At 33.7% G+C, this 21,199-nt stretch overlaps 2 protein-coding genes and 1 pseudogene across 3 annotated transcripts; 2 read left to right on the forward strand and 1 right to left on the reverse strand.

Moving 5' to 3' along the window:
* Window positions 1-1,352: 1,352 nt before the first annotated feature.
* Window positions 1,353-5,568, forward strand: LOC143561253 (putative galacturonosyltransferase 9; annotated as a pseudogene). The gene is made up of 3 exons (XR_013140276.1): window positions 1,353-1,520; window positions 3,242-4,482; window positions 5,048-5,568. The product of XR_013140276.1 is annotated as a putative galacturonosyltransferase 9 (transcript).
* Window positions 5,569-6,462: 894 nt separating this feature from the next.
* On the reverse strand, window positions 6,463-7,706 carry LOC143561254 (protein CHLORORESPIRATORY REDUCTION 41, chloroplastic-like). Its single transcript, XM_077049381.1, has 2 exons — window positions 7,347-7,706; window positions 6,463-6,767 (listed from the first exon to the last, which is right to left on the reverse strand). The coding sequence occupies exons 1-2, from the start codon at window positions 7,666-7,668 to the stop codon at window positions 6,463-6,465; spliced, it is 627 nt and encodes a 208-aa protein (XP_076905496.1). The 5' UTR covers window positions 7,669-7,706.
* Window positions 7,707-14,435: 6,729 nt separating this feature from the next.
* LOC143561273 (autophagy-related protein 18f-like) lies at window positions 14,436-19,422 on the forward strand. Its single transcript, XM_077049396.1, has 5 exons — window positions 14,436-14,644; window positions 16,532-17,296; window positions 17,378-18,277; window positions 18,818-18,963; window positions 19,028-19,422. The coding sequence occupies exons 1-5, from the start codon at window positions 14,450-14,452 to the stop codon at window positions 19,326-19,328; spliced, it is 2,307 nt and encodes a 768-aa protein (XP_076905511.1). The 5' UTR covers window positions 14,436-14,449; the 3' UTR covers window positions 19,329-19,422.
* The last annotated feature ends 1,777 nt before the right edge of the window (window positions 19,423-21,199 follow it).

Below are 21,199 nucleotides of genomic sequence, written 5' to 3' on the forward strand. Positions count from 1 at the left end.
ACATTTATAAAATAATGTATAAGTGTTTATGTGGTTCTTGTGGGCTGTGGCTATGTTAAATCAAGTTTAAAGATAACTAAATTAGTTCCGTAACATCAGTATTGTTACTAGTTATAAGTATTTGATCAATGGTAATTAAGTGTGAATCATTTTTAATAATAAAAATCATAATATATTTTACGTAGGTATTGTTTGAAATGGCATACTTTAATACTTTATAAAGACGAAGAGTAGAGGCTCATGTCACGTCACCCTTTAACATGAGCAACACTATTATGCATGCGCAAAAACTCATTTTCCAAAGCTTTAACGGGTGTGAGAGATGGGGTCCATCCTCAATCAACAAATCACACATATTTATTTTTTTTCTTTAGTTGTTTTTTAATTAAAATTATTATACCCTTGTGAGTTACTTAAGAGTGGTTTAGTTAAAGTCTCGCTGCCTACATAGCAATAATGTGATACTTTAATAACGATATGTAGTTAAAATCAGTGCACATAGCCTTATAGTAAAGTATACATGTATGAAAAATTGTTGGTTAGTTTGCATCTCAATACATTCAGGTAGATAGGTTGCAAGCGAACCGAACGAACACGAACATATCCTTCTTAGTGTGCGTTCTTTTAACTTTAAACGACACAAACACTTAAGTAGACATATTTCTATTCATGTTCATTCATTTAAAAACTAAGCATGCTTGTGTTCGTTCATTTAAAATCCAAACAAACGTTTCACGGACATAACTTAATAAGGATAAACAAGTATATATGAATACGTAAACGAACTCAAATAAACAATAACGAACATAAATGACCACACTTAAATGAACACAAACGAACATATATAAAACATTAAGTAGATGATTCAACAAAAAGTATATGATTCATTAAAAACCACACCAAAATAAGTTGTTTAAAAGTGCATGAATACATGATTCACGAACATAAATGACGAACGATCATGAACCTAAATGAACAAACGGAGCATGCATTATGTTCATTCGTTTATTAAATATACGAAATTCCATTCGAATGGTTCACGTACAGTTTAGTGAACACTTTCTTTCTTTTTTATTTATTAAATTGCTAACGAATCATTCAAACCCACATTTGATTCTTCTTCCCCAAATATACAAATCCCAGCGATCTAATTATTCTAATCACAGTCATAATCATAATAATAATAATAATAATAATAATAATAATAATAATAGTCATGCTTCTTCTGCTTTCACACACACACACACACACACACACACACACCTACCAATACTCTAATAATAACCGTATTCTCAATTCATCATCTCACACAACAAACAAACTGTAATTAGTTAGTTACATCACACGTGCTAATGGCCGTGGTGGCACGTGCCGGCCGAGCCAGCGGTGGCGGATCAACAGCCGTACGCAGCTTCTTCTTCTCATACCGGATATTCGTGTCAGCTATGTTCACTCTTCTCTTCATCGCTACGGCGTCCGTACTCTTCTCATCTCATCCTCCACATTTGTACGATCACGCTGTAAGTATATATTATTATTATTATTATTATTATTATTATTGTTATTGTGAATTGAGGTTGAGTAGATGCGAATATGTAATTAGGTTCAACTTTGCATGAATAAGTTTTAGATAGGTTTTAAGCAGTGAACAGTTATTGGAGAGATTTTAGAATGATCAGTTTCATCTATGTTAGTTTAGAATGTAGATGTTATGTAGTATACAAGTAACCTAACTTTTTATGTATTATTGTGAATTTTGCTTGCGATTTGATTTATATTGTGCTATTTGGTTGAGTAGATGCAATCATGCAATCTAATTAAGGCTTTACTTTTCAATTTGAAATTGAGATAGTGTATTATTAATTTTGTAGCTTGTTGTGGCAAATTTGATTCAGTTTTGTATGATTAAGGCTTGATTTGTGAGTTATCTCGTTGTGGAATCAGTTTTACCTAGGTTTTTAGCAATGAAACTTTGTAGTATTGGAGCGATTTTAGAATGATCAGTTTCTTCTGTGTTAGGTGAGATGTTGTGTAATTTGTGTAATATAACAACAATAACAGGAAATTCATATTTAGGTTGGACATTTCAATTTGAATTTGGCATAGCATATAGTTGATTTTGTAGGTATTGTGGCAATTTAGTTCAAGTTTTGTATGATTAAGTCTTGATTTGTAGGTTATTTAATTGCAAAAACAATTTTAGCTAGGTTTTTTATCAATGAATTGTATACTGTTGCTTCAGTGTTGGTTGAGATGTTGTGTATTATAAGAACAATAACAGGAAATTCAGTTTGAAATTGACGTAGTATATAATTAATTCTGTAGATTTTTGTGACAAATTAGTTTTAGTTTTGCATGATTAAGGCTCGATTTGTAAATTTTCGTTGTAGAATCAGTTTTAGCTAGGTTTTTGGCAATGAATTGTATAGTATTGGAGCAATTATAGAATGACCAATTTGAGTTATATTGTGCTATTTTATTGAGTAGATGTGATCATGCAATTTGAGATTGACAGTGTATAACTAATTTTGTAGGTTATGTGACAAATTAGTTTAGTTTTGTATGATTAAGGCTCGATTTGTTGGTTATTTCCATAGCAAAATCAGTTTTAGATAGGTTTTTAGCGATGAAATATTGGTGCAATATGATTTATATTGCTGTGATTTTGGTAGCAGTTTGATTTATATTGTTTTGAGTAACCTTTCTTTTCTTTTTTTATATGTTATTGTGAATTTTGCTTTCAGTTTGATTTATATCGTGTTATTTGATTGGGTAGATACGAATCTACGATCATGCAATTTGAAATTGACATAGTATGTAACTAATTTTGTAGGTTTTTTGTGGCAGATTAGTTTCAGTGTTGTATGATTAAGGCTTGATTTGTAGGTTATTTTGTTGTAGAATCAGTTTTAGCTATAGGCTTTTGGCAGTGAATTGTTTAGTATTGGAGCAATTTAGAATGATCAGTTTCTAACAATAACAGGATTTCAAATTAAGGTTGAACTTTTCAGTTTCGAATTGACATAGTATATAACTAATTTTGTGGCTTCAGTAGCAAGTTAGTTTCAGTTTTGTTTATTTTAAGGCTTGATTTGTAACTTATTTCATTGCAAAATCAGTTTTAGCTATGAAATTGTATGGTATTGAAGCAATGTTAAAATGATCAGTTTCTTATCTGCCATTACTTACTTGAGATGTGTATTACAAGATTAAGAACAATCATTTTTTTTCTTGTTAACAGGAAATTCAAACTACTGGGAGAGCATCTATGCACAGAACATTTCTTGCTCTGAAATCAGATCCATTAAAGACTCGTTTGGAACTAATACATAAACAAGCAAGTGATCATATTATGCTTGTGAATGCATACGCTTCTTATGCAAGAAAGCTTAAGCTTGAGATATCGAAGCAGCTTAAGACATTTGATGACATGGCACAAAACTTTTCAGATTTGAGTATGAAACCAATGTATCGCACTGCATTGTTTGACTCAAACGTGCCTGTAGATGAAGAAATCTTGAGACAGTTTGAAAAAGAGGTTAAAGACAAGATTAAGGTTGCTAGATTAATGATTGCTGAAAACAAGGAATCTTATGACAATCAGCAGAAAATTCAGAAGTTAAAAGATGCAATATTTGCAGTTAATGAGTTGTTAGTTAAAGCTAAGAAGAACGGTGCGTTTGCTAGCTTAATTGCTGCTAAATCAACCCCTAAAAGTTTGCATTGTCTTGCAATGAGATTAATGGGAGAACGAATTGCAAATCCTAAAAGTTATACAGATGAGAAACCGAAACCTGAATTTGAAGACCCGTCTTTGTACCATTACGCACTATTTTCGGATAAGTGATTGCAGTTTCTGTTGTGGTGAATTCAACTGTAAATAATACTGTAGAGCCATGGAAACATGTTTTTCACGTTGTGACGAATAAAATGAATCTTGCTGCAATGAAAGTTTGGTTTAAATTGAAGCCAGTTGGAAGAGGTGCTTTTGTTGAGGTGAAAGCGGTTGAAGAGTTTACTTTCTTGAATTCTTCGTACATTCCAATACTCAGACAACTCGAGTCTGCAAATTTACAAAAGCTTTACTTGGACGACAAGTCAGATAATGATAATGAAAACGAAAATGAAACCAAAGATGAGAAAAACATAAGGCATTTGTCAATGTTGGATCATCTTATGTTTTACTTGCCAGAAATGTATCCAAAGCTTCACAAGATATTGTTCTTGGTTGATGATGTTGTTGTTCAGAAAGATTTGACCGCGTTGTGGAAAGTTGACTTGGGTGGAAAAGTCAATGGAGCGGTCGAGACATGTTTTGGATCATTTCATCGTTATTCTCATTATTTGAATTTCTCACACCCGTTGATTAGAGATAAGTTTAATCCTAAGGCTTGTGCTTATGCTTTTGGCATGAATATATTCGATCTTGATGCATGGAGACGTGAACGATTAACCGATCAGTATCATTACTGGCAGGATCTGGTAAGTTTATGCCTCTTAACAATGTAATATTAGAGTTAATTACACAAATGGTCCCTGTGGTTTGGACAAGCTAACACCTTTGGGTACTAGTTAAAAGTAACAAGTTTGGGGTTTGTGGTTGTTTTCTAACGCGTTTGGGATCTAAGGCTAACTTTTATTAATTTTTCTGCTAACTTCAGGTAAAATGACCAAAATACCCTTTTAATTAAAAAACTATATACTTATTACTGATAAAGAAATAATTTGGACTGCTCCTTTTTTAAATTAAATGATATATATGTATATTATTCTCTTTTAAAAAGGGTATTTTGGTATTTTACCTGAAGTTAACAGAATAGTTAACGGAAGTTAGCCTTAAACCTCAAACTCGTTACAAAAACGAAACCACAAATCCCAAACTTGTTACTCTTCAACCTTGGTGCCCAAAGGTGTTACTTGGGCCAAACAACCGGGACTATTCGTGTAATTAACTCGTAATATTAAGAATAGTTTTATTATTATCATATATTGATAAAAAGTAGTGTTTATGAAGAAACTGATATTTTGTGAATGTTGGTTTGATCAGAACGAGGATCAGAGTTTGTGGAAATCTGGGAGACAGCCACCTGGTCTGATGACATTCTATTCGACGACAAAATCATTGGACAAAGCATGGCATGTTCTTGGACTAGGATACAATCCAAGTATAAGGATGGACGAGATTAAGAAAGCTGCTGTCATACATTATAACGGGAATATGAAACCATGGCTCGATATTGCGATGAACCAATTTAAGAAACTATGGACTCGTTATGTTGATAATGAAATGGAATTCGTGCAGATGTGCAACTTTGGTCTATAAACAGAGTTACTGTTCTTAGTAGTGTAACGTTGAGCCCGTGCAAAGCGAGGCTAGTGTCACGTTACTTTTTCACACGTCATCATAGTTTACCGTGTTATAATTTCAAGTTGAACGATGCGTGCAGGTAACATGTATGTTTGATTCTTTCTTCTCTCTTGATAAGTTTAAGGTTTTAGATTTTGCAGATTTATTGTTAACCGAACTATCGATTCCTTTTTGATCTGTTAGTATATTTATGGGTTGACGGTTTTTGGTGGTGGCGGTGGTTGGAAAAGGGGAGTGGCAACGAATCAACGACGACAATGTGACAGCATTGATGTGTCTACGACAACACAATAATATGACCGAATGGATGATTTTAAAGGGGGTTTTGGACATTTTTGTTATGACATTAGCAAGCTAGTTTTAGAAGGATAATCGGCATTAAAAGTGGTAGTTCGAGTCTAGGTATGTGCTAAATGTTATTGCATGTTGAGATTGTTGGTGTTATTTCGATGTGCATTGATTATTATTATTCATGCGTTGATGATTTGTTACTATATGCACGAGACGCGTTACAAAACGAGTTTTATGTTATGTTAACTTATGTTATGTTGATATTATATTTGAATGAGTTCATCATGGATGACCTTACAAGAGTTGTCGGTGATCTTTCGATAATAGTCGTGGGTATTGTCGGCAGTCTGTTGTAGAGGTGCACAAACTACCCGGTTTCGGACCTGACCCGGAACTGGTTCCTACCCGTACCCGACACACATGTACAGCCAGGTATAGGATTTCTCCCTGGACCCGCCAGAATCGGAAATACCCGGTCAAAACCCACCAGAATCCGGAAAACCCGGTCAAATACCCCGACTATACCCGGAACCGGTTCCTACCTGACCTGGTTTCAACTGTTGTTGACCATACCAGGAACCCGTTCCTACTCGATTTCGGTTCCTGAAAATACCCGGTTTATGCACCTCTAGTCTGTCTCTGTCGCAGTGTAATTATTTTTCCGACAGTAATTATCGACGGAATCCATCGGTTATCTCTATCCATATGGGGCTATTACTATATTTCCTAATCAAATCTTGATAGTAAAATACTAAAATGTATTCTTTCAAAGATATCTCTATTAACAAATTAACAAGTAAAGATCAAAAGGAATTAGCAACAAGAATGGCCTGTCTGCACCTAGCTTTAGCTTGTTGAATCCTCTCATTTAAAGTCTCTTCTTTCACAGAGGCTTTCACCATTGCCAAATCCATCTCCATCAGCTTTAAAACCCGAAACAACTCGGTCACCATCCGCTCCTCCACCTTCCCGTCGTCTAACAACACCTCCGCCTCCTCTCTCGCCCTCTCCGCCACTATCTCCCCTACTTTCGCCAACAATGCCGTTGACCCGTAATCCCGGTCCATCAGCTCATCCAGTTTCTCAAGGAAATCCATTATCACATAACCTGTAGGGCATGAAACCGAAAAAACCGATCAGAAATAAAAATACCGAAGAAAACCAAAGAGAAACAAAAACCGACGGTCTGTTGGTTTTGGTTATGCATGTAATAAAAACCGAACCAAACTGATTTTTTTTATATATTTTCATTCTTTAAGGAATTTATAAGAATTTAATAAATATATAACGCAAATATTTTATCCCAAATGTGTAATAATCAATTATTAATTAATTAACAAAATAATTTGGGCTCAAATTCGTTACTTTTTGCTAATTTATTTGGCCCAAAATATTCAATCTCAAATATGACAAAACTGAAAAAACCGAAACTAAATAAAAACGACAGTTTGGTTTTATCTTTTTGTAAAAGTCAAACTTACAGTTCAGTTTTGGTTTTGCATATAATATAAACCGGACCGAATACATAACAAAGTGATTTAGGCCCAAATTCATTATTTAGGCCAAATACTTTCTTCCCAAAATTTTCAAGCTCAAATAGCAAAACCGAGAAAACCGAGCAGTTTTCAAAAATTCAAAACCAAAGTATCAATTTTTGGTTCCGTTTCATCCCGAAACCAACCCAGACCTATCGGTTTCTCCAGAGGAATCGGCACCGTCCTCTTCCACCCGATTTCAAAATTCGGGGGCTCGGGTTTCACAAGCCCGGACTTGGATTTCCGGTCCCGAATAATTTCCGATCTTTGACGTTTTTCGATCGGGAAGGCGTCCGGGCTGGTGGTGGCAGAGGAGTCCGGTAAGGGGAAGTCTGGTGATGAATTTGAATTTGAATTTGAATTTGAATTTGAAGTGCATTTTATTAAGGTGGGTTTGTGAAGTAATAATGGATTGATAGAGGCTTTGAATGTGTGAATATAGAAAACTAGTGATGGTGAAGTAGTAGTAGCCATTGCAGCATATGCATATCATCAAGTGAATGAAGAGCAGATAATATGTCTTATCTTGACCCGCCATTTTTATTTGTTTTAAGATAAAACCTTTTTTTTTCGTTTTTTCAAACTGGGGTTGGCTCGTTTTAATTTACGAGATTACGAGAGTTCAGCTTGTTTCGAGCTTTTTTTAAAGCTTAAGCTCTACTCTAGAGTCGTCTTTTCAAGTTCAAGCTCGAGTTCAAGTTAGGTTCGACTTGTTAATTATTATTTTTTTTAGAAATATGAAGAGGCATGTTGAAGAGGCATGTTGCCCCACTCTGGCACACGGTGGGACGAAAACCGGGTAGGCTCGGGATTCAAAATTGACAATCTCACAAGGCCTAGCTCAGATCCTTCATTATCATAATCCAATAAAAATGATACAAGTGAGAATCAAACTTGAGTTTCCACCGGACAATTAAAACCTCTTTCCACTATATCATAAGTGGGGATTGGATTCAACTTGTTTACTATTTGTTAATAATTTATATACATAAATTCTTTTTTTTTATTATCTTGGTTATGGTTTTTATATATAACATAGTATATATCATTTTATCATAATTTAATATATAATAAATATTATTATAATATATTTAATAATGACACGTGTGTAATGGTTAAGGCTTAGGATTTTTAAGTTTAGATTTAAAACTTGAGTTAAGCGGGTTTTCCTCACAGTGGCGGGTTTCTACTTTGATAGTGTTCTTAGGTAAGTCAGGCTTATAGCGTCAAAACAAATATAGATGGTTGCAATCTTGTTTTAGGAAAACTTACTCGCGTATTGGGGGTAGTTCCAAGCGTTCAAAAAAGTTTAACACAATAAATAGATATTATAAACTATAGGCTCGTTAAGCTTGAGCTCGATAAATGAAATTAGGGGACTCGTTTATTAAACAAGCTTATTTTAAAGCTCAAGCTCGTTTTAACTCGGTTTAATTCGTCACTTTAACAAGCCGATCTCAAGTGACTTATGAGACGACTTGTCTCGTTTGCACCCATTTAAGCCCAAAAAAAAAACACAATACAAAGTTACAAACCTAACAACAAATTATAATAATTATTATTATTAAATCTAAATGCGCCAACTTATGGGCCGAGTGCAGCTAATGTCACATGTAGCCCATTTATGCAGGTTGGAAATTGATCCAATGGATCAACTTGAGGTTAGTGTCATGCATAATGCCGTTTGATATATATAAAATAAAAATAAATAGACTAACCGGTTCAGGGATAAACCGGGTTGAATGGTAAACGAGTCATGTTCGGATTGAACTTACCAACCCATTACATTTTCCAAAATCTAAAAATTATAAATTTAAAATGGTTACAATCCGTCTATCATAATACATTTAATTTAAGTATTTAACCTGTCAGCTCGTTTGACCAGCTGAGATAATCAAGGTTGTGTTTGGGTTACACGTGTATGTATTAGGGTTCAACTTTTCAACACAGTTAAGTAATCGGTTTGTGTTTAGATTGGGTTGCATTAATCTGTTAACTTGAAGTCGACACGAATTACCACCCGGAGTAATACCTCTAGTACCATACACCAAATAGAATGTATTCACCGTAGTTGACGTTTAAGAGTTTGGATACGAGTTACTTGCAATTTGAACATGTGATTATTAAAAAGTGACAAAAGTAATAGCATTTTATTTCCTTATTATTAAATATGTTTTATATTTATAACGACAACTCACACACTCTCTACCACTACTTCTATATTACACTTTTTTAATAACTAAAGGACTTGAAACTCACTATTTTAAAGACAAAGTTTTATCCGAAACTTATTATTATTATTATTATTATTATTATTATTATTATTATTATTATTATTAACTGTCTAAGTGGTTATTTTTAAAGTGAAATATTTTAAATACATAAAACCTTAAATAAACTTATAGGGTTGTTTTCATTAAAACTTATAATGAAAGTTTTGAGAACATAATTTAACTTTGGGATGTAACATGTATTGTATATTTGTATGAGTCAGTCTCCATCCTGAAACCAACAATCCCTTGTTACTCTCTAAGTCTCAACCCGGGCCACCATCACACGACACACATCGTTGTTGGACCACCTACACACAATTGATGGATCGTTGCTCAACCTTATACTCATCTTTCTGCTCAACATCTCCTTCACCAGCTGTATGTTGCTCATCACCATCGCTGTCGTTCGTTTGGATCCATCTTAACGTAAACACAATATTATGAAACGATCGAAAAGTGGATACAAGATGAGTTTACACATAATGACTATCTAACCATAAGCAATTAAGTGGCTTGTTTGGGTTGACACATTGTTCATAATAGGTTATAGGTGAACCACTAAACCAAATAAAATTGATCATATATAAATGTTAATCAGTTATCACAAGTAAAATCGTTAATTATTAAAAGAAATATAATTATTGGAATAGTATAAAGTTTAAATTTAAAATGTTATTATTTTGTAAATGAAAAGCAAGTAAAAAAAACATATAGCATGCCAATAGTTAGTGCTAATATAGTAATTTCCATCTGAATAAAAATTACATATCTTGATCCGTTTTTATTTACTTCATTACTTGAATATACGGCTGTTGACACGACCCGAAACCCGACACGAAAAAATATAGGATTTTGGTCGGCTGACACGACCCGAAACCTGACACGAAAAAATATAGGTTTTTGGTCGGCTGACACGACCCGTTTTATTAAATAGGTCAACCCGAACCGTCTAAAAAATGGGTCAACCCGACCCTGACCCGTCAAAAAGTGGGTTGACCTGTTAACCCGTTTAAAAATTTTATATAAGTTAATATTTTGATTTAGAGATAAGAAGTGTCAAATTTTAAAGTTAAATACTTTGATTCATAATTTTTCATATACCTATTAACTTTTAAAAATTAAACTAATTACTTTAAAAATATTTTTATCCACTCTTCACTTCCAGTATTTATATTCTACTAGTCCTAACCGTCTATTCCCTTATTATATCCATTCGTTTATTCTCATCTTAAGCAAAATCTGTGAACCTAACTTTGTTATCTGGAAATGAGAGATAAATACAAAAAAAAAAAAAACAATTAGATCTATCACAAAATTATTAAAATGTTTTATATGAATAAGAGTAACTGATTCTCTAGGTTATTATTAAGCTACTAGATATTAATCATATTCGTAAATGAACGTAAAATGAGTTGACTCGAAACACAACACAAATTTAAATGGGTCGATACGACACAACACGTAACAACTGTTTACGTATTAAATGGTTTATGTATTAAAGGTGAGAAAACTTAAGAGCAGTAAATGGGTTGAAATAGTGCATCATACGGGTTATATAAATTTATAGTTAAGCTCATGTATGTGACCTTTATTTATTTATTTATTTATTTTTTTTGTTGTTAAATATATAGATAAAATACATTAGCATCTCGGCTGGTTTAGTTTAACTTGTCGGTTCCAAACCGTGAATAGGTTTTTCAATCCTAAACTGTAAACCAAACCGTATTAATTTCAACTCAACCGAAAATTGATTTAGTCCGGTTTGGACTCATAGACAGATTCACAATTACATAATCCTAAACTGTTTAATCAAACTTATTAATTCCAACACAACCGGACAAACTAATTTAGTTGGATTTGAACTCATAGGCAGATTTTCAGTTATAGAATCTTAAACTGTTAAACCAAACCGTATTAATTTCAACTCAATCGGTGTAATAAATAACCCAATTTTCTTGTTATAGAAGCAGGCTAAGGCCCACCGTCCCATTGTAATAAACAGCCATTTTCTTGTTTTAATCTAAAACTTCAAACTCAATCCCAAACCAATTAGGATCGGTTTTGCTATTTAAAATGGGGTGGCGGCGCAGCTTGTTGCCCGCTTACCTGTCTCTTTGTTGTAACTGGATCTTTTTTTTAGTTAAATGAAAATATAATGATCATATAATAATAGAAAAAAAGAAATTGAAACCAAATAAAATCTAATCCTAGTTGGTTAATTTTGATTTTTGAATGCTTTGTGACATCGGGAATCAACTTCCGCCTCCCATATACAGCTCTGGCTTCTCATATTCACTCCTGTCACGCCGCATCACCCCACCACCGCCGCCTATCTTCAATCCGTATTATACCTCTTGTACAAAAGTTTACAGTATCCGTCGATCCGATCAGTTTAAACTTCAAACGGTTATAAACATTGTAACCAGTTCTAGTTCATCAAGTTTTGTATCAAACTTGACACAAATTAGCTTAAAGCCTTAGATACAAAATTATAAACTATTGTTAACACATAAAAATAAACTTAAAAAAAATGGAAATTAAATGACACGTGGCCATGTGGGTGGTTAATGGTTATGTATGATTATGATTATATTATAAGAAACATTGCTGGTTGATGATGTAGCGTGTCGTATTAGTTAACTGCTTTGAAACTTGGTACCCAAGTTACATGCCAACCCAACACGTATCATTGTCGGCCGGCTGACGTATTCAACCGAACCGGAAGCTTCTAAACCGCACAAAACATGTGGTTTAATGGACCCAACTACACAAATTAGGCCTTGAAATCGTCCATAAATATCGTGTAATATCTTAACTTTTAGTGTGTTAAAGCTGATTTGACAAAGACTAATGAGTGGCACGTCACTTGTTTCATAGGTTAAGAGGCGTTAAAGGCAAGATGGATTAACATGTTATCTGATTTTAAAATGACTAGTTTTAAATTAAATTAAGAGGGGTTAAGTTGGATTAAACTATATTCTTTAAGTGAGATAGAGTAAAAACTGGTAAAGTGGATGACATAGTTAAGGGGCATAAATGTATATCACATGGCCTTAGAAACAATTTTTCAGTTTATTTTTACGTTTAATTTTATATTTGGAAAACGAATTTTAGAGTGGACATAGGAATCAGTGATACAGGCCGGTTAAATGAACATTTTGATTATATTTCCTTTACTTTAACTTGTTAAATATTCCTATTTTCAATTGGAATTTACAATTTTCCTTTCCATCAATAAATATCATTTCTTCTGATATTTTCTTATATGTTGGTTATCCCTTTTAGGTTTAACTTTAATTAAAAGTATACAAAATTGGTCCCCTGGTTCCTTTACTTTGAACTTGGTCACAAGAATATACACTTAAGTTTCCAACCCTTAACATTTTTCAACTTTTAGTCCTAATTAGGTTATTACATATTACATAACAATTATAATGGATTTATTTTGACACTTCAAAATGAGTATCTTGATTAGGTTTATAGTTTTAGTTAAGCTTTAAAGTGTTTTTATTGTGTTATTAATTATTGTTGCTAATGTGTTTATTAAAAGTATATTTTCATGTAATATGCCAAAAATGGATGAAAGTGAGTGACCTAAACTTAAACAACAATCTACTCTCTAACCACACACATCAAACTATAACCAACTCTTCGTAACCACTACACTTAATTCTACACACGATGGTTCCTACTTCATAAGCGCCCCGAAGACCGAAGTTACACCTTGAGACTCGAAAGGAAGAGATTCATGTTTGAGGATTAGTTGTAGAAAAAGACCACATAATCATAACATTTTAAAAACTTTATACTTGATGTATCATCCCTATATCAAAATAGGTACATTTTGATGGGCTCAACTGTAGGTGTACATAAACCGTTGAAATGTATCGAACTGTGTTTATAAACCATTGAAACGTACTGAAACGCCAAATTAAGTAAATTAACCGAATCATCCGATTTAAAATCCATGCATTTTTATCTATAATTTATGTTTTGAAAAACTTGAATTTAATTATTTCGCCTAGAAATGTGCATTTGGTACCAAGTACAATTACTATACTGATAACATACCTATATATCCGATACTCACTTTTCCAGAAATTCGATATATGTATTTTCGGTGCCCATACGGGTACGGTACCCACACTTATTAAAAATGAATATCTTATAACAAGTATCTATATTATATCAAAGCAGTACCCACTTTTATAGAAAACCAATATCAATATTTTCAATACCGATCTCATCGCTAGCTGAAAATATCAAACCAAACCAGGTATTAAAGTTTATGAAAGGGTTGAAAATGTACCCGTAACAGTACTAGCAGTAACAAGATCAACAAAGATTAAGAAAAAAAGTAACCAAAATAGGTAACGTGATAATAAAATTTATACAATATCAGTCGCTTGTTTTCTTGAAAACTTGTATTAGTATTTTCGATAACGGTACAATACCGACACTTAAAAAATGATGATTTACATTGTACAACACAGTCAAAATAATAATAAAAAAAACATAACTTAAGTTTAAAACTAACTATATATATACGTGTGGGTGCAGTCTTTGTTCTTCTCTTTCTATTGAATTAAATAAAATTAAATTCCGTAAAAATCAAACTCTCTTATTTTCTTTCTTCCTTAAATTGTTATCCATTTCTCAACTACTATCCGTTGCTTTCATCTTCATCCTATAATAATAATAATAATAATAATAATAATAATAATAATAATAATAACTATATAACCATTACTTGTTTATTAATTAATATATATACATCTTACCCACAAAACCCTAACATTTTCATTTCCCCTTTTATTATTCTTTCTTTGCCTTGTAAATAAAACATCTATCTATAAATATTTGTTTCTTTGTTCTTGTCGTCTTTGATTTCAATACGTTGTTTTATCTTAGGAAACAAGGTTTCTAATTTCTATTATGTTTTCTGTTTGATTCATTCTTGGATTATTATTGTTATTTTGGTGATGAGGAAGATTGATCAGAAGCAAAGAAACAGTGGTAATAATAATAATAATAATGGAATTATACCGAGTTCGATTCGTTCGTTTTCAAGTTATTTGAGGATTGTGTCATCGGGTGCATCCACGGTTGCATCGACTGTTCGGTCGGCTGCCTCGTCTGCGATTGTTGACCGGGATTCGGATTCGGGTCATGATCAGGTTAGTTAGTTTATTTGTTGGAATTTGGAAAGGATTTTTGTTTAGTTAGTTAGGTGTAGGAATCTTGATGAATGTGTAAGATTAGGAAAACGGGTCGGGTCGGGTCATGGGTCAAACGGGTTATAGGGAAAATGGGCAAAACGGGTTTGGGTCGAATATTTTTTTTTGAAAAAGTATTAATTTGGTTCGGGTCAAAATAACCCGTCTTTAAAAGTATTAATTTGGTTCGGGTCAAAATAAACCGTCTTTAAAAGAATTAATTTGGTTCGGTTCAAAGTAAACCGTCTTTAAAAGTATTAATTTGGTTCGGGTCAAAGTAACCTGTCTTTAGAAGTATTAATTTGGTTCGGGTCAAAATAACCCGTCTTTAAAAGTATTAGTTTGGTTCGGGTCAACATAAATCGTCTTTAAAAGAATCAATTTGGTTCGGGTCAATATAAACTGTCTTTAAAAGTATTAATTTGGTTCGGGTCAATATAAACCGTCTTTAAAAGAATTAATTTGGTTCGGGTCAAAATAACCCGTCTTTAAAAGTATTAATTTGGTTCGGGTCAGAATAAACCGGCTTTAAAAGAATCAATTTGGTTCGGGTCAGAATAACCCGTCTTTAAAAGAATTAATTTGGTTCGGGTCAGAATAACCCGTCTTTAAAAGTATCAATTTGGTTCGGGTCAAAATAAACCGTCTTTAAAAGAATTAATTTGGTTCGGGTCAAAATAAACCGTATTTAAAAGAATTAATTTGGTTCGGGTCAATATAACCTGTCTTTAAAAAAATTAATTTGGTTCGGGTCAATATAAACCGTCTTTAAAAGAATTAATTTGGTTCGGGTCAAAATAACCCACCTTTAAAAGTATTAATTTGGTTCGGGTCAGAATAAACCGTCTTTAAAAGTATTAATTTGTTTCGGGTCAGAATAAACCGTCTTTAAAAGTATTAATTTGGTTCAGGTCAAAATAAACCGTCTTTAAAAGAATTAATTTGGTTCGGGTCAAAATAAATCGTCTTTAAAAGTATTAATTTGGTTCGGGTCAGAATAACCCGTCTTTAAAAGTATTAATTTGGTTCGGGTCAAAATAAACCGTCTTTAAAATAATTAATTTGGTTCGGGTCAATATAAACCGTCTTTAAAAGAATTAATTTGGTTCGGGTCAAAATAAACCGTCTTTAAAAGTATTAATTTGGTTTGGGTCAAAATAACCCGTCTTTAAAAGAATTAATTTGGTTCGGGTCAAAATAACCCGTAAGTATTAATATGGTTCAGAATGACATGTTTTAAAAATTTTTAATTTGGTTCGGGTAATCGGGTCTGAATAACGTGATTTAAAAAGTATTAATATGGTTTGGGTCAAATATGTCTTTTTTTAAAAGTATTAATTTGGTTCGGGTCAAAATAACCAGTTTTTATAAGTATTAATTTGGTTCGGGTCAAAATAACACGTTTTTTAAAAAGTATTAATATGGTTTCATGGTTTGGGTCAAGTATGTCTTCTTTAAAAAGTATCAATTTTTTTTCGGGTCAAAGTTAACCCGTTTTAGTAAGATAAACTATTTAAAAGGTATCGGTTTGGTTTGGGTATAATCCGTTCCAAAAAGTATTAATATGGTTCGGGTCAAAATCGGTTCCGATAAAAGTAAGCCCGGGTTGAAATGAAAAAAATTCAAAATGGGTTAACCCTGAGTTTTGCGAGGGGCGTTGACGGTTGACCCATTTCAACCCGTTTTAAGTTAGCAAGTTGTATAAGAGTAACTCGTTTTGACTCGTTGAATAATTTGACTAGACCCAAATTGACCCGTTGTACAATTTGAGTTAAACCAAATGGACCCGTATGCAAAAATATTCACCCAAATTGACCCGTTACTCTTTTTATGTTTTTTTAACAAAAGGTGCTATGGGCCGGGTTTGACAAGCTGTCATGTGAAGACGGTACCTCACACCGTGTGTTATTACTCGGGTATCAACACGGTTTCCAAGTATGGGATGTCGAATACGCAAACAACGTTCGCAACATAGTCTCACGGTTCGACGGGCCCGTTTCGTTTATGCAAATACTCGCAAAACCAAATGATCACCCGCTACTGGTACTTTGTGGCGGGCCCAGTGTTTCCGATGGTAACATAAACAGTGGGTATATGCCGACTGTCGTATGGTTCTACTCGTTTAAATCCCGATCGTATATAAAAGAACTGAAGTTCAGATCAGTTGTTTACTCGGTACGATGCAGTTCCCGCATTGTTGCGGTTTTACAAGCTGCACAAATACATTGTTTTGATGCTGCAACATTGGAACGGGAGTACACGATTCTTACTAACCCTGTAGCAACAAGCTCGTCGCGATTTGAGAGTATCGGGCTGGGCCCGCTTGCTATGGGCCCGAGATGGATGGCTTACAGTGGTAGCATGGTGACATCACCAAACACGTGTGTCAGCCCGCAACATCTTACGGGCCCGAAAAGTTTGACTACTTCGGGCTCAAACGGAAGCATTGTTGCACATTATGCAAAACAATCGAGCAAGCAGCTAGCTGTCGGGATTGTTACACTCGGCGATATCGGGTATAAGAAGCTTTCCAGATATTATTTACCCGACGGGAATATTTCACAGCAAGTAAATGACACGGGCCGGTTACCTGATACCGAGAATATCGGAATGGTATATGTTCAAATTTATTAAAATGACCATTTTACCCTTGTCTTTAATTCGTTGAAGTTAATAAAATGTTTTTTTTGTCAGGTGATTGTGAGAGATGTTATGAGCAAATCGGTTATCGCTCAGTTTAAGGCGCACGATAGTCCGGTTGCATCGTTATGTTTCGACCCAAGTGGTATTTTATTAGTAACAGCTTCGGTTCACGGTCATAGTTTTAACGTTTTCCGTATCGGACCGGGGCCCGCTAACGGCGCGTCATATACGCATCTTTACAGGCTTCAACGCGGGTTTACAAACGCGGTTATACAGGACATAAGTTTTAGTTTTGACAGCCGTTGGATCACTATAAGTTCTTCACGTGGCACGAGTCATCTTTTTGCTGTATCTCCAACCGGGGGCCCGGTTAGTATGCAATCCGGTGAAGAATACGCGTACGATGCTGCCAGTAAGCCGCCTGTTACACTCTCGGCTGTTGGCCGAATACGAAGTGGAAACAGCGTGTGGAGAAACATGGTCAACGGGTCGGCGGTTATTGCATCTACTTTTCATAAATGCAAGGGTAAAAATGACCCGGATTTAGATTCGGGAAACCCGGGTCCCGCATTTTCGAACTACTATATGCTAGTTTTTTCGTCTTCTGGTTCGGTGATACAGTATGCATTGCGGGTATCATCTGAAGTGGATAGCGTGTATGAATCGTCACTGGATAATAGTTTAAAGTTGACCGTTGACCCGATTCAGAAGTGGCATATTTTTAATAAACAGAACCGAAGGGAACGAGAACGGGAAGAATATATTGACATTTATGGCGAGAATGCGCATATAGATAATAGAAAAGTGTTTCCCGAGAAAACCGATTGTTTTGAAGGTGCGAGTAAAATCAAGAAAGAAAGTGTTAATGCTGAGGAGAGAAACCATGTTTATATTTCGGAAGCGGAGTTACAGATGCACGCGTTACAGACCCCGTTATGGGCAAAACCGCAGGTGCAGATCATTTCATTAATATTATATAGGATTAGGATCATGTTCGAACCATTTTGAAATTGAGAACTTTGAGAACCATTTTGGATCACAAAAAAAATTCTTTTTAAAAAAAATAAAGAAAAAAAGTAAAAAAATCAAAAAATTTTATTTTTCATCCCGGTTTCATAAAGAAAATTAAAAAAAAAATCGGTTTAGCAAAATTATACATATAGGTATAATACGTAGTTTTTAATTTTATACAAGTTATTCTTTATACACATATGCACAATTAAGATAAATGATAATATACATATGTGTACATTATGTAAATCGAGATTAAATAAAAATATACATATGTGTATAATTAAGGTTTTTTTTTGGATGAAAAATATTTTTTTTTGATTTTTTTACTTTTTAAATTTTCGTTTTTTTTGTTTTATAAATTTTTTTAAAGGTTTTTTTTTTTTTTTTTTTGCTCAAAATGGTTCTTTAAGTTCTCAATTCCTCACCCTATGTTTATGAACCATTAATTTTTATTTCTAAATTTGTTGTATTTTGCAGATTTGTTTTCAGTCTTTAACGATAGATGATGATCTTATTAACGTGTCGGAGATAGAGAATATTCCAACTCGCACGGTTGAAGTTAAATCTACATATTTGATTCCTGCTGTTGATTATCTTCGAGAACCGAAAGTTCAAACCACAAGGTAAATAATATATCTTTTTATTTATGATTTAAAGAGGTTTTAATGTTTTACGCGTTATATTCAGCGTTCCCGCTTTAGATGACAACAACAACAATAACGACAATAACGTGTTAGATGAACACGAGAAGTTTGTTACACACGAGCCCAGAACGGAAACCGAGGGTGGACTTGAGAAGGGCGATGAAGAAACGGGGGAGGATGATGGCGTTGTAAATAGTGACAGCTGTCCAGTATCTCACACTCGACCGGAGACTGTAGATAATATACAACACTCGGTGAGTGGGACCCGTTCGGAGCTTGTAAATAGTGACATAGGTCAGAAACTCGAGAACCACTTCGAAGATCAAGGTGCAGAGTTTGATTAAAAGGTAAGGTTATTTTTTAAACTTTGGCGCTCTTTTAGGTTACGGGTCAAAAATGGTATGTGCTCATACGAGCTGAACGGGTGGATCAGGTAACGGGTTAATTTAAGACGGGTCAAAGCAGGTGGGTCGGTTTGGGTAAATGGTAAAAGGTTAAGTTGAGTCAAAATGTGTTTGGGTTGACCCTTAAATATATTTTTTTATTTTTTTATACATATTAATATATTAATTTTTTAAGGTAAACATGTTCGAGTTTGTGACAGAGTAGTTTATAAGATATAAGATGTTATTATGTCATGAGCTTGTGTTTTACGTAGACGGATTGCAAGGCCAGCTACGAGGCAGGGCCGGGTGGTTGACCTACCCTGATAGGCCCGATTTTTTATTTAAATTATATATATCTTTGTGAAAAAAATATGTATTCTTAATGTTTAAACCCAATTTTTTAAATTACTCAACTAGTTTAAGGCCCAATTTTTTTCGCCTTTGGCCCAAAATTTTTCACGATTCTCGTAGACGGCTCTGAGGAATTTTCATCCGTATAAGTTGATACGAAAAAATGTGATGTCATGTATGCTTGTTTTTTGCGAAACTCGAATGAACATAATGTTGATGATAAACATTTATGTTTTTTTGTGTTTATTTTGTAGGCACAAAGTTTATAAATTTATATGATGGATTAGGTTTCTAATGTAAAGAACAGTGAAAGAGCTTCTTACATGAACTTGTGGATTGTGTTGTTTTCATGACTTTGTGTAAATAACCTCTAAATGATTAGTTGTAACATGATTCCATCATCATATCATTTGATCATTTTAGTGTTGTTTTTGGTCTTGAAAGCTTATGCTATGTAATAACTTATAAAACAACCTTTTTACAACGCGCGTTTAAGTTCGAGGCGAGGAAGCCTTTAAGAATAGAGAAACAAAGTGCGTATAATGCATCGTTTTTTGTCACGTGTTAAGAAAACTTGCGACTAGAAAGTGACATATGTCGTGTTGTGAAATTATGTTTGGATTCCGTGATCGATAAAATTAATCCATGGTGATCTCCAAGCATGTGTATGAAATTAGATTACATATATGTCTAATATCCACGTGTTAAAACAAGAATAAAGATTTCTAGATACGTGAAGATTAAGATGTAATACGTAACGGTAAAGACTTAATGAGCAAAATCTATATTCTCTTATTGATATATGATGAAAAAAAGTGATATATGAGAGTCATTTCACTAAGGGGCTACAAAATAGAACGTTTTGTGTCATATGACACATAGTCAGTAAAATGTGGGTTTTTATTTTAGGGGTATAGTGGTAAAACAAAAGGATGTTTAAGGGACGGAAACTCACCCCCCCCCCCCCGCGCTTATCGCGCCGTTTGTCGCAGTGGGGGAGCGGGTGTTCCACACAAAAATCGTCCCTTGAATCCTTGATTATCGCCCACTGCACTCAGCCTAAAAATTATGTATGATACATGAGTTAAAAGTAGATAAGAGAATATATTATTATTTTATTGTATATCGTCAATGGTGGCGATTTCTTTGTGACAATAACTACATAAATATTTGATCCAAATACATAAAAAAAATTATATAAATGATATTATAATTTTTTAAACATTGTTTTAATTGCAAATTCATTTGTTTTAAGAAATATAAAAATGTTTAACTAATATTCTTAACATAAAGTCTAAAAAGACATGATATCTTAAAAGAAGCAACCAAAAGCATCACGTGACCTTAAACCTTATCAATCAACGTGACGTACAAGGAAACCAAACATGTTTGATACTTGATAGGTTGTTACGTTGATAGTTATCCTTAGACATGCAATTATAAGTTAAAACATTTATACCTTCATTAATTAAAAGCTT

This window comes from Bidens hawaiensis, unplaced genomic scaffold (genome assembly GCF_021521415.1).
Source record: "Bidens hawaiensis isolate Kalapana, Puna unplaced genomic scaffold, B.hawaiensis_p1.1 tig00020645_1, whole genome shotgun sequence".
Classification (NCBI taxonomy): Eukaryota; Viridiplantae; Streptophyta; class Magnoliopsida; order Asterales; family Asteraceae; genus Bidens; species Bidens hawaiensis.